Here is a 14530-nt window from a genome sequence, read left to right on the forward strand (position 1 = left end):
CAGCAGCGCCCGCCCCTAGCCCCGCCTCCGGGGCTCGGGTCGGAAGAGAGCTGGGAAGAAGAGGCCGTGCTGCTTCCTTCTCGTCCGCGCCGCCTGACCCCTCCCGGGACCCGTGATGCCGAGGCAGCTGCGAGGGGCGTCGAACAGTCGGGCTTGAGCCCCAGGTGAGCTGAGGGCTCGCGCTCTTCTGGTCTCCCTGGCCCGCCCCACCTGAAGGTAAACGCCTCTTCAGTTGCGGCCTTTCTCCCTGCGGGCCCCTCCCCAGACCCAGCTGCCGGAACCGTTTGTGTCTCTGTCCCACTACCCTTTTTTAATTACAGGACGTTAATACCTTTGCCTGCCCTCGCCGTTCACTCCAGAACGGCTAATGTGTGAAGAGTTTGACGTGGAAGCTTTTAAAAAGCGACCTATGATGCTGAGTTCCTGAAGTTGTCTACATCCCCCCAAACATCCCCAAGCATCAAGCAGTTTTCCCGTTATATCGCGAATTGGCACGACTTACAACCAGTATTTTGCCATTCGTGATCTGAAAGACACACCACACACTCTTTAAATCGAAAATTTGAACTTGGTTGAGTCTGATACAATTTTCACAGATAATTTGCTGACTTTGTTAAATACGGTATGAAAATGAATTACAGATTATATTTGTACGCTTGAAAATACATAGGTCAGTACTCTTCCGGGCACTGAAAATTTCAAATAATCAAAGGTATCATTTCATAATTTAGCAGTAATGTGAAAAATTCGTGATTTGAAAGAACTTTATTTACATCATCAAAATGTGAAGCTAAAATTTCTTCCTAACACCACTCCCGAGAAAAATATTAAGGCTACCGAAAAGGTCCCCAACCAAATTAGTGAAAATCAATGGCTAAGGTTCTTTCTGAGTGCCCAGCTTTTTCACAGGTGGGTAGGCATACTGGAAAGCACTTTCTTGCAGTTAAGCTGAAAGGGAGGCTAAGAGTAGCCTCAAAGTTTTTCCTTCATCTGTTTTGAAACTCACCTCTTGACACCATACTCCAGCACTGAAAGGGTTAGTGTAAAGAATCTACTTGAAAAGAAGACCAGGAAACTTTTAAGTGGTATCTGGAGGAAGGGAATTCCTTAATTCAGGCAACTGGAGTCATTGTTCTTAAGTATAAAGAAGTTAGGAAGGTTTATAAATCTGACGTTGCCTACACTATTGGTTTTACTTGGAATGAAGAATACCTGGGTTAAATTGCTTCTGAGTTTGTTTGTTTGTTTTTCTCAGAAATGAGTGGTGGATTGGCCCCAAGTAAAAGCACAGTGTATGTATCCAACTTGCCCTTTTCCCTGACCAACAATGACTTATACCGGGTAAGTTTTTGTATTAGTACGGTTATCTGCGGACTTCTTTATTTGAGATACAGATGTAGCTTAAGCAAACAGATCTCTTGGGCAAAATTTTAAATATCTACATTACAGTGGATTTAAATCATTAATACCAAAGACTTCTATTGTAAACATAAGTAAGTGGAAAAAATTAGACAACTTCTAATTTCCAAAGAGAATTTGCAGTGCTTTATAGAGAATAAGGAGTTTTTAATAAATACAGAAGACACAACTAGCATAATGAAGTTGATTTTTCTGCTTGCTTACTTTGCTTTTGAAACTGGTAGTGGGGTGGAGGTTTTGGAGGAAAGGGCCGATGGAAGCAAAACAGGTCCCTTTCTTATCCCTCAGATTCTTAAAGCATATCTTACTTTATGTATGTGGCGAAAACTTAACAGTTCAGTAAGTTTTGTTTTCAATTCACGATAGGGGTGATGGGAGGAGAAAAAAAAAATCCCTTCCAACATCTTCCACCTCTTTACAGAGAACAAGATTTCCAGCTGTGCCTGTCCTGCAGATGGGTGGTTGGAAGGAATGACATGAATCCTTTCTTTCAAGTGTGCCCTCTTCTCTCTGCTACTTTGGGTAGATGTTAAGTAGAGAGATTCTACATAGGTGATACATCACACTTGATTAATTAAGATAGCTTGAGCCTCAAAGAACAGAGAAGAAAATGAACTTTAGCTTCCGTCTTTATACCAAAATAGAGACATTTCTGTATTTACTGAACACTTACTGTGTGCTGAGCACTCTTACAGGTACTAGGAACACATCAGTGAACAAAAAGATGAAAATCCCTTTTGGCACTCACAGTGTAGCAAGCTAGAGAAGCAATTTGAGATATTAAAAAGTCAAATGATATTATTTGTTAGATAGTAGGTTAATGCTAAGATGTTAGGTGCTAAGGAGACAAAAATAAAGCAGGAAAGGAGGGTTATTAAATGTTAGGTTGGGAATAGGGGTGAAATTTTGCTTTGAGAGGTGACTTTTGATTAAAGAGCTGAAGGAGGTAAAAGGCAGCTGTGCAGATGTGTTGGGGGACAAGCATTTCAGACAGCCAGTAAATCAGGTGGAGAGAAGAGGAGGGGCAGTCAGAGGTAAGCCCACTGAGGGGTCTCTTACAGGGCTTGCATAGATAATGGTAAGGACTCTGAGTAAAATGAGAAACCATTAGAAAATGTTCTATAGAAAACTATCTTTATTGGTCTTCAGAATTCAGTATTACTGACACTGCGATTCAGTTATACTATGTTCCAGCATTACATAACTTCATCATAGAACTCAAAAATTTATTATTATTGATTGCATATATTAATGTATTCTGAAAGACTTTTCTACAAAGCATTATGTAATAAATAGGAACTTTTAGTATATAGATGCTGGCTGAGACGGTAGAAGTAGATGAGAGTGCTTGGAGAGAAGATGTAGATGAAAAAGAGAAGAAAGGGCCACCTGCATATCAGGGTGGGCAGAAGAAAGAGACTGAGGGGAATGAATTTTTCATTATAGAAGCTTTTTGTTTTATAAACAGTCTAAGTAAGGATCTCTCTTCTGACGCAGTGATTGCTTGATGGAGTGTGGGGTGGGCGAGGAACAGTAATATTCCACAACATTGATATTGGAAGCACGAAGTTTCCCTGGAGCTGTGGTGGGTTGATAGTTGCCATGGATACAGGACAGGGACACAGTAGCAGTCTACCACCCATGAAGAGTGGTTTTACCCTCAGCTTGCACTCTTTTGTCAGAAACTTAGGAACTGAGGCAAGTATTTGTGATACCAATAACAAAATAAAAGAATATTATTCTAGTCACTAAAAAAAGTGTATTTTCTAGGGCCTGCCTTCTAGACTAGAGGGTAAAAATTTTCATGAACTACAACAAAGAATGTGGTCATCATATATAAAACCTGAACATTTAGCTTTTTTTATGATTTTAAGTTAAATTGTAAATTATTATGTGGTCTCTTGTTTCAGATATTTTCCAAGTATGGCAAAGTTGTAAAGTAAGTATTTATATCAAATTTTAAAACTTCGTTTAAAAGTTTATCTGAATTTACTTCTCCATTATTTTGTAAATGGAAGTAGATTTACTTTTTTTTAATAAAACATTTGAAATAACAAGAAAATAAAACTACTACTGTTAACATTTCATGGGTATTTCAGTTATTTTTTAAATATATAAACATGGATAGATAATTTTTTTAAAAGACTCAATTCTGTACATGCAATTTTGTTGTCTTTTTAATGTGACATTATATCGTAAATGTCTTTCCATGTACTGTAAGGATACATCCTTGTATTTAATGATTTCATGGTATTCTTTTATATATCTTTTATATATATATATATATATATATATAATTTATTTAAACAATGTAATTTTGTACCATATTACTAAGAACTAAGACTGATTCGGTTATCCAACATAAGATATAAATTAAAGGCTCTGATTAAATTTTACTATGGTTATTAGAAGGTGTATTATCAAGTATACTACAAATTGTCATTTGTCAAACAAATAGAATGTAAAAACAGATACAGTTGATTCTTGAACAATACAGGGTTAATCCGAGCATAAAGTAAACGCAAAATACTGTCATTCTAACTATCTTATAACTGATATATGCCCTGGCATAAATTTAAAATCTATTTAAAATCCCAAGAATTTAGAGCATAGTTATCTAGACTAAGGTGTTTTTCTTATAGCTCTTGTTAAACAGTTGAAGTTCATCTGCATCCTAAGGTTAACTTCATTTAAACTTATTTCTGTATTAAAAAATCATCAAAAGTCCCTGTCTTTACCATGTTTGTTGCAAATAGTGATTCTCCAACTCTACACTCCCTGTGCATTAACTGGTCATCCCTTAGCATTCTGCTGTAAGCAATAGCCCTCCTTTCTCCTCCACTTATTTATTTATCATCAATATGGACTTATGAATTCCTTTTTTCCTGTGGTTTATAATTCATTACTGTATTTAATTATTTTTGTACTCAGATTGTCCTCGATTTGGCCAGTGGGCACTCCCTTCAGCTGGCTTCTCTGTTCATGTGCCATGCCCCATCACTTCTCTTTTTTTTTAAGTACTTCCTTTCTGACATAACAAGATGTTCCCAGTTCATCTTGTACTTACTCTATCCCCGGCTTGGAATCAGCTATTTCTCCAAAGAGCCCTGTTGAATATTGTTTTTTCAAACTGTATTTACTGAGTTGCAATGAGCAAGGTATATGTAAGGGATTAGGAGAAAAAGTGGGCTCTGTGATCTTACCACTGTCCCTGTCACTTAGGTACCTTGGGTGGTATGGCTAAGAAGCTCAGAACTGGAGATTCTTTAAAAGAATGTTAAGAATATAGTTAGATTTTAAAACCCACGGAAAAAATAATTTGAATAAATCACTTTTTGTGTAGAAGAGAATACTCAGTTTCGTTTTTTTCCTGCAGAATGGAGGGAGTTAGTAGAAAAGAGGAATTAGGCTTGCCCTTCAGGAGCCCGTTGTCTCTGTACTCTCTTACTTCATCCTTCAACCTGCGATTAATGTTTGATTTATCAGATACTCCTAGTCATAGCTGTGTTCACTTGTGGTAAACCAGTATCACACTTTCATTTCCATTCTTCTTGATATGCCATGACTTTGAGGAGATAGCTGTTTGTCAAATGTCAAATGTATTGTCTCTTACTTACTCTGTAAATTTCTTAACCCTTTTTGAACACTTGAGTTTTCCAAGAATTTATTCATGTTTTATTTTTTGCTGCCTCATTATTTTTAATTGGCTGTTTGTTTATGCTTTAAGGGTTACAATAATGAAAGACAAAGATACCAGGAAGAGTAAAGGGGTTGCATTTATTTTATTTTTGGATAAAGACTCTGCACAAAACTGTACCAAGGCAATAAACAACAAACAGGTAAGCCATTCATTCCTGACAAGGTTTTTAACCAAAAGCCTTGGTGCTCATCCAGGCTAAAAATGTGGGGATGCAGTGGATGGTCAAGCCTGATGGATATTAGTGGGTCCTGAGGGTATTTTTAACTTCTAGAAAAGAAAATAGGTCAAAACTGTACTGGTAGAAGAGAAGGAATAACAAGACAGAATTTGTCACACCTAAGTAGGCAGTTGCTAAAATAATCTAAAAAATAAAATGGAATTGAAGGTTTTAAGAAATGGGATCCAATAACCGCAATTTAGGTGTCAATGAAATACATCCTTCTGCATTTACGTTTTTCTCTGGCCTAGTTATTTGGTAGAGTGATAAAAGCAAGCATTGCTATCGACAATGGAAGAGCAGCTGAGTTCATCCGAAGGCGGAACTACTTTGATAAGTCGAAGTGTTACGAATGTGGCGTGAGTATGCCTAAAACAGTGTAATTTCCCATTGTTTACCTGAAGGCATTTCCCACATCAGTGTTTTATTTGGGCCCTCCAAAACTTCTGGTTGGCTAAAATTGGGTTATGAAGGTTGTTTTACTTTGAGGCTCTAGGCTCACATAAGTAAACTCAACTGAAATGGAGTATGTAAAGATAACTTGAGTTGGGTAAACAGAGTGGTATTTTCTCCAGTTTCTAAATCTTTGAAAATTGTTAGATTAGGTAGTGTTAAGACTAGTTACTTATATTATTGTCTGAAACATTTTAGTGACCCATAAATTTTTGTGTTTCTATAATATTTTGCCAATGATTAAGCATCACAGTTAAAACATTATCACATGACCTATCTTCTTTGGATATTGTTTTGAAAGTTTTTTTTTTTCCCCCATTAGTACTGCTAATAGTTAAGTAACTGAACTATACCCAGATTTTCTTATTTGGTTCTCATCATCTGTTGTTACCCATTTAAACTTTAGGTAATTAGGGGAGATGTACAGTCACAAAATAATTTTGCATGAGACCCATAATGATATCAAAAGAATTTCAGTCTGGGTCTCGTTGTCTATTTCACATATATATATACATATATATACACACATACATACACACACACACACACATGCACTCTCTCTCTCTCTCTCTCTCTGTCTCTCAAAGCAGGATCCAGAGGTTAATGGGGAGCTTTTTACTGAAGAGAGGTTACTGAGAGATACTGCCCTGGCTACAAAATCATGTGGAAGATAGAAGGAAATGGATTGGGGTCCTCTTCCCCTCAAAATTATACAGATACACAGATAGATGGGCGGGTGGGTGGATAGGTGGATGGATGGGTGGATGGCAAGAGAGAGCAAGCAAGGCCCTGGGTACATTCTGTCAACTTTTGTGATTGTGATACCTAAGTTAATGTTTCAGAAACTGTGTTCCAGAGTCCTGAGTTTTGTTTGAAAAGAAAAATAAGGAAGGGAGGCACGAGGAGTTGTTATGATCAGATAGATATGTTACCTACATATTGACACTAAATATTACATTATCTGAGAACTCCTGGATGAATCTGTTCATCTGTCTTTTTGGTTAATGGATCTATAGATTTGTTATATTATACTTTGCACATTATATTTCTTAAATTTTCCCCTCAGAAAAATCTGCTTACATTTATTTTAGCCTGGTTTTCCCAAATCTACTTCACTACTAAACTTCCCATTTTTTGTGTGTGGGATATGTTGACAGCTTTTTGTATACCATTATTCCAAAAACAGTTTGGAAAATGCTTCTCTAAGTACATTCTCTCAGCATTTCATTAACAATGACAGGTCTTGGGTTCAGCCATGTCCCCAGGTAAACAAGTACACAGTTTATTTGATGTTTTGTGAAGTATACTTGAAACGCATGATTATTTTTCTCTTCTCTTGTTCTAATCCTGGCTCAGTCTCTCCCCACACCCTTATTCTCACATATTACTTCTTAAAGTTATTTTAGTAAGCCAGTATACAGATTCATTGTCTTGTTTTACAACTCAAACAATGTTATGGCTCAGTATAATATTATGGCTAATCCAGCACTGTCAAATACGAATGTATGCAAGCCACAAGTGTAATTTAAAATTTTCTAATAGCCATATTAAAAAAAGAAGCAGAGTAAGAAAAAAATTAATGTTTTATTTAGTATAAAATTTTATCATTTGAATTATATCATTAATATTTTTTTAAATTGCAATATTTCACATTCTTTTCTCATACTGTCTTCACAATGCAGTGTGTATTTTAGTGCATATCACTTTAGACTGGTTCTCAGTAACCACAAGAGAATTACGGCCAGTGGCTACCATAAGTGGACAGTGCAGATAGAGTCTAGATATGAAAGAGGCAAAAGGAAATGAATAGGAAAATTGAAGATTGTAAATTTTTTATTTTTTTTAAGAAGGGCTTTTTAAAAATCATTTTTAAAATAAATTTTTTTATTATTATTATTTATTTAATAAAGGTACTGGGGATTGAACCCAGGACCTCATGCATGTGCTTTACCACTGAGCTATACTCACATTCACCCCCCAATTTTTCATTTGTTTCAGAACAGAATGTTAAACAACATCATGGAGGTTAGGAATAGTTTTTTCTCTATTTTATCATAATAACTTAAAATTTTTACACTTAATGTAGATGGTCCATTTAAATTTTGAATTGTTTTATATCCTGAATCTTGAGATATCATAATCTCTTCTAAATATTGAAGTAATAGGTTTTAATTTCTTTGTGTATATTCCCAGTGTGACAGCATTCTTTTTTAAGTTCTAAAACATTTTAGTCTTAAGGTACCACCAAGTTTCTGTTAATAACACAACAACACAGTATTTCTTTCTTTCCATTTTAATGGCAAACAAAAGGAAAGTGGACACTTAAGTTATGCCTGTCCTAAAAATATGCTTGGAGAACGGGAGCCTCCAAAGAAGAAAGAGAAAAAGAAAAAAAAGAAAGTTCCTGAACCAGAAGCAGAAATGTATGTACATCCACTTCACTAAATACATTATTGTGTTGCCTCTGTCTTTTTACTGTTGACCGAGTGCATTCTGATTTTTTTTTTTTAATAATTTAGTGAAGAAGTAGAAGAAAGTGAAGATGAAGGGGAAGATCCCGCTCTTGACAGCCTCAGTCAGGCCATAGCTTTCCAGGTACTAGATAGATCTTCTAAAAGGCACCGGGCCGCAGCCACCTTGCATCAGTAGTTCTACATTCCTGTCTTACTTTGTTAGTCGTCTTCTCATGGCAACCTCTGTCTTTCCACTCCACCCCCTAAACTTCAAGAGATAGGCTCTTTCTTTAAGACCTTTAGAGCAGTATGATGGAAGGGTTCCCATTGGTTCTTTCTAGATTTTAAGGGACCCACAACACTTTTAACATCATAATCTATATGAAACATTTTTTGAAGAAGGGCGTATGACTTCCTAATTTCATATAACCAGTTATTTTGTTTTAATGTAGCTGATAAATTGTAAGTGCGTACATCAATTTATTTTTCCTTTTAGTTATCTAATGTCGAATTTTATGTAACATTCCCACGTCCAGCAGGGATGGCAAGTTTTCATGTGCCTGTTAATTAGTAGAAATTGCCTGGAATAATTCTGAGTAACATGCTAAGACTGGGGCAAAACTTGGGAGTCGGAGAGTGGCACCCTAGTGGAGCAGAATTGTCTGCGTGGGCTAGGAGGTGGAGAGTGCCAGCATTTGTGCTGTGCTTTCGCTATGTTTTGAACTAGTGCACCATGCATCATATTAAACAGATTCCTGACTGTGTTTTGTTTTGTTTTCTGAATCACGTTACAGCAAGCCAAAATTGAAGAAGAACAAAACAAGTGGAAACCCAGTTCCGGGGGTCCATCAACATCAGATGATTCAAGACGCCCAAGGATAAAGAAAAGCACATACTTCAGTGATGAGGAGGAACTTAGTGATTAAAATTGTATTTATTATGTAAATATCATTAAAATTTTTTTCAAATCTTGGAGTACCAAGTTCAGTTGGGAGTAAAGATTACTTTTGGAACTTGAACATAAGAACACTTAGTACCAAATAGTTTTTTACTTTAAAATAGTTCATAGGAAATTGAAAAGTAATTTTAAGGTATCATGTTTCTATCTTGCATCAAGATTTGCTAATAACCATTAATCTTGAAAACAGTTCGAGTATAAAAGAAAACAATACTATCATAATAATGCTCTTGTCATCTCAAGAAAAAAGATAGATTTTTAAAAGATTTGTTTGAGAAGTTCATTATGAAAGTTTATTCCTGTCTGATTGGTTTACACGAGGACTTCAGAAATAAACTTCACCTTTAAAACAAAAACTTCATAAAGACTGTGAAAAAGTTAAATGATTTATTATTATTAAAGATTAATAAAACTTTCTCAAGAGAACTTTATTTTTAAATATTGGTGTTTTTGCCATCTTGTTTCTTTTAGCTTTATCCCAATCTGGATACGTTGTAATTACCCACAAAATACAAAGTGAAGTAGCTCTCAGAGGCTTATAACCAAACAGCAGTCATTTATCCTGCCTTTGGCACCAAGTTCCATTCCCCAGAAGCAGCCAGCTGCTTTAGCTGTTTCTCTTCACGTGTATATATGTATTGCTAAATAAAATACATATATTTCTGCCAATTAATACATAAAAGGATAAAGGAGGATATTTCAATCTCGTTTACTTCCCCCCCACCCTCCTCCCTCTTCCCAATATGGCTATGTTAAAATTTTTGGTTAAATCCATATTTATTGTTTATATTTTCACCCATTGAAATACTGTTCACTTCAGAACCAATGACTGCTATGATTATATTTTCCCTAGGGTTAATAATTGCCTCATTTTTTTCATGTATTATTTTTCTTTGTATTTACGACTGAATCTCCCCATACGTTCTGCAGATGGTTACATGAGAATGGGATTATGGAGCCTTTTATTTCCTGCTTTCTATATTTCTATACCATTGAGTGCTTTTGAAAAGAAAACTTACTAGTTTCTTAATTACTAAAACAATAAAAATCTCTCTACTTTTTTTTTTACATTTTTTATTGATTCATAATCATTTTACAGTGTTGTGTCAAATAAAATCTCTCTACTTTGAAACCACAAAGGCCATGAAAGTGTTAACCCCTCACCATGAAAAAAATCTAGATCTCAAGTGAGGAAACCAGACAAAATGACTGCTGGACTCTATTTTCTGTTTCACCCATTCATCAAATTTAAAATGAGGGAACAATTGGGGGAAAAAATATGGCACAAAATATAGGAAAAGGTTCACATGAATACCTTAAAATACAGAATAGAAAATGAGCTAGTGGCCTAAGCAATATAGAGAAAATGAAAAATATTCTTTACCAGTTATTAAAGACTCTTAAAACCAGTAGAACCTTACTTTTACCTAATTAAAATTAGTAGTAATGAAGATGACTTAAGAATACTTACGTATTATAAACTTGCTAATTTCTGAAGGGTAATTTAACAAGTATCAAATAATAATTATGTTCTATTGTTTGAACCAGAAATGACATTCTCTTTTACCATAGAGTTCTAGTCAGAAATACAGGTATTTATGTACGAAGGTATATACTGTTATTTAAAATTCAAAACAATAAAAAATAAAGCATGATACATAAAAAATGACTGTTAAGAAGCATTAAAAAGTTTCAGAGAATTCCGAATGGTTTGAAAAACATTCAGTATTTAATGGCAAATGCAAAATCCCTGCTACATATGGATACACAGGCATATGGATGGCAAAAGTCAACCACTGAGGTAGTAGCGGCCCAACAGCTGAGACTAGTGTCTTGACACCGGTTCCTGTGGCCATGTTGCCACTCAGAGCTGATGGCCTTGGGCACTGACTTAATCTGAGTTACTGAAAAACATAAAGGTAAAAAGGTATGAAGAACACAGAAGGACAAATACTGTATAATTCTTACATGAGGTACCAGAATAGGCCAACTCACAGAGACAGACAGAACGGAGGTCACCAGGAACCAGGAGAAGGGGGACAGAGTGTTGGTGTTTAATGCGTGGAGGTTCTGTTGAAGATGATGACAAAGGTTTGGGTATGGATAGTGGTGATTGCTACACATCATTGTGAATGTACTTAATGCCACTGAGTTGTATGCTTAAAAATGGTTGAAATAGTAAGTTTTATGTATATTTTACCACACAAATGTACAAGCATAACTGGTTAAAATTTTGTGTAAAGAGCAGTTAAGCCACCAGGACCCTCCCTACCACCCCCTAATCATGCTGAACCACGATACCTGCAGTCTCCTTTTCCTGCCAATGTCCAGAATACATCGGATAGGCTCATTTCACCTCAGGCAGGGGGCCGGGGGTGGGGACGTACAGTCCTTCCCAGGAGAAAAGACACACAGACACTGGAAATTTGGGACCTCTTAACAAGTCGGTTCAACAATAAAATCCCTCAAGTTGATGCCCAAGGTGGTGATTGATGGTGGTGGTGATAGATGCTTCTGATCAGCTTTTAAGGGCTTCACCTTCGGATATGAACACAGACCAGCATCAACAAGCATTTGAGGAAAGCCTCAAACACAGTAGAGACCCAAGTGACCAGACGAAAAAACGGGGAGCTTAGAGGAACTGAGGAATTCTGGCTGTAAAAATCTATCCGGCTCCACGGGTTTCAGAGACAGGGACTACGGGCCTTTAATAAACCAGGTGATTTCTAACATGACAGCATTTGTTAACAGAGAACGCTTGTCTTGCTGGGTATGTTTTCTTTTCCTCTGCAATCATTTATTTATTCATTTGGTTTTTTTTGACCAGGTGCCTATTCTGGAACTGCTGGTTATAATGTTCAGATTATTACAAAAAACAGATGGCCACATATAATAGGACATATTTATAACTATTAAGTGTTAATTCATTTCTTTGTTTTTTATTCTGTAAGTGGGTGTATATGTGGTACACAACAGTGATCATGAAAAATATTTAGGCATTAATATGTGTAAATAGTAAAACCTTGGCTAGAGAAGTACTTGAAAGCTTCACATGGAATATACCACAGATAGACCAGTAATTTAGACTCAATTATTTGTAGAGGAATGAAGGCATGACTTTTAAAAGGTGAGATGGAAGAGTCACTGGATCACATAACTGGGACATTCAGCTTCAGAAATGGATGAAGGGGTTAAAAATGTAATTAGAAATCTATTTGTCTTTGTCTCTTACCATGGCTTTACTCTGTACTACCTTTGTTTTCCAACAAGCTTTCTTTATGAGATAGCAGAGGTGACCACCAGTATTTCTAAGGCTAGGAATCCTAATAATGAGTACTCCTCTTCCCTGGTGGTTCCACCAAGAAAAGCCCTGAGGGGCCAGGACTATATCACAGTCCCCACTCCCAAAGACGAAGAGTAGGGTCAGTCCCACCCAACCCACACAGACCAAAGGTGTTCCTATGCAATGTGGTATTTATTTTCAGCTGGGAATCAATGTGGAAGTTACTTACCTTGTCAAAAGAATCCTAAACTCCCTTTTCACCATTGTTAGAGACAGAATACTGAGACTGCTGAGCAGGATGCACTGAGAAAACAGAGATGCAGCACCAAACAAAAAGAAGTCATTTCCCGTAATAAGCAATTTTCACAGGCTATTTGCAAAACATATGGAAAGAGGGTTAAAGCCTCATTGGAAAGCAGTTTGATAAGCACCAATACTTAAAGTAACAATGTGAGCAACTGCAGTCAGTGACTAAACCCTAAGTCCACATAATGGGTTTAGCCATTGTCAATTATTTTAAAATTTAAAATTGCTTTTATATTTGTATTTATATTTAAACATTTATATTCAAAATTGCTTTTATAAGATCCAAATTTTAAGAATATTTATGTTGTGTTATAGATAGAACCAATTAATAATTTTAGTGAAGATCTGGTATTTAGAGTAAGCAGACCAGAAATATACCTTTTATGGAATGCGGTCTTAAGCAGATTCCTTTCTGGGAGTGTTGTATTTTTTATCACCACATCTTTCCAAATGCATAGGTTTATGTGAAACACATAACCTTTTATAAGGAGATAGTATAGTTTGGTTAGGGCTTCATGGGTACAGTTGTCCCCCAGCATCTGCAAGGAGTTGGTTATGGGACCAATGTCAATGGCCAATAGACATATGAAAAAATGCTCAATATCACTGATTATCAGAGAAATGCAAATCAAACTACAGTGGGGTGTGACCTCACACCAGTCAGAATGGCCATCATTCAGAAGTCCACAAACAATAAATGCTGGAGAGGGTGTGGAGAAAAGGGAACCTTCTTACACTACTGGTGGGAATGTAATTTGATGCAGCCATTATGGAAAACAGTATGGAGATTCCTCAAAAGACTAAAAATAGACATCATATGAGCCAGCAATCCCACTTCTGGGTAGATATCCAGAGGGAACTCTAATGCAAAAAGATACATGCATCGCAATGTTCATAGCAGCACTATATAAAATAGCCAAGACATGGAAACAACCTAAATGTCCACTGATAGATGACTAGATAAAGAAGTTGTGGTATATTTATACAATGGAATATTATTCAGCCACAAAAAAGAATAAGATAATGCCATTTGCAACAACATGGATGGACCTAGAGACCATCATTCTAAGTGAAGTAAGCCAGAAAGAGAAAGAAAAATACCATATGATATCACTCATGTGATATTTAAAAAAAAAGAACAAAGAACACTATGAACTCATTTACATAACAGAAATAGATTTGCAGACATAGTAAACAATCACTCAGAAGAGAGAAACCACATGATAACTTGAAGGGAAAATCTAATATAAAGAATTACCAACTATATCAGGGGTTGGGGTAATAAACGATTAGCTATTAAAAAGCAGAGAAGTCTACCATGAATGACTGAAAAATTGTGCTGAACACTGGAATTTGACACAACATTGTAAAATGATTATAAATCAATAAAAAATGTTAAAAAAAAAAAAGCAGAGAAGTCTAATATATACAACAGATGTAAGGAAGAGCCACTACTCAAAAGCTGTGATAGTGTCCAAGGAAAAGCACACCTCCCACACCCACCATTGCAGGGATGAGAGACCATAGCCATGGCTCACTGGATGGCAGGGAAGTCTCTGTGGTGCCACATGGCTGGAACTTTCTAGAAGTCTGCCCTTGGAACTTACCAGAAATCCTCATTTCAGAACGCCAGGGAAAGCTATCCATGGGGAAGTATCTCACAGCACCACCCAAGAAATGAAAAGGTGCTGGCCACCAGATGCTGCTGGCCACATGCACTTGTAGGAACCTTGTGTTGGAG

The 14530-nt window shown here is 36.3% G+C and overlaps 1 protein-coding gene across 2 annotated transcripts; it reads left to right on the forward strand.

Moving 5' to 3' along the window:
- Positions 1–7: 7 nt before the first annotated feature.
- Positions 8–9229, forward strand: ZCRB1 (zinc finger CCHC-type and RNA binding motif containing 1). 2 transcript variants are annotated; one of them, XM_006202866.4, is made up of 8 exons: positions 8–216; positions 1256–1341; positions 3330–3358; positions 5147–5258; positions 5588–5695; positions 8100–8212; positions 8309–8384; positions 9037–9229. In XM_006202866.4, exons 2-8 carry the CDS (start codon positions 1258–1260, stop codon positions 9166–9168), a joined length of 654 nt encoding a protein of 217 aa, XP_006202928.1. In that variant the 5' UTR covers positions 8–216; positions 1256–1257; the 3' UTR covers positions 9169–9229. The 2 variants fall into 2 exon arrangements, with proteins under 2 accessions (XP_006202928.1, XP_015093529.1); XM_015238043.3 differs by having other exon boundaries at positions 21–164.
- The last annotated feature ends 5301 nt before the right edge of the window (positions 9230–14530 follow it).

Source organism: Vicugna pacos, chromosome 12 (genome assembly GCF_048564905.1).
Source record: "Vicugna pacos chromosome 12, VicPac4, whole genome shotgun sequence".
NCBI classification, from domain to species: domain Eukaryota; kingdom Metazoa; phylum Chordata; class Mammalia; order Artiodactyla; family Camelidae; genus Vicugna; species Vicugna pacos.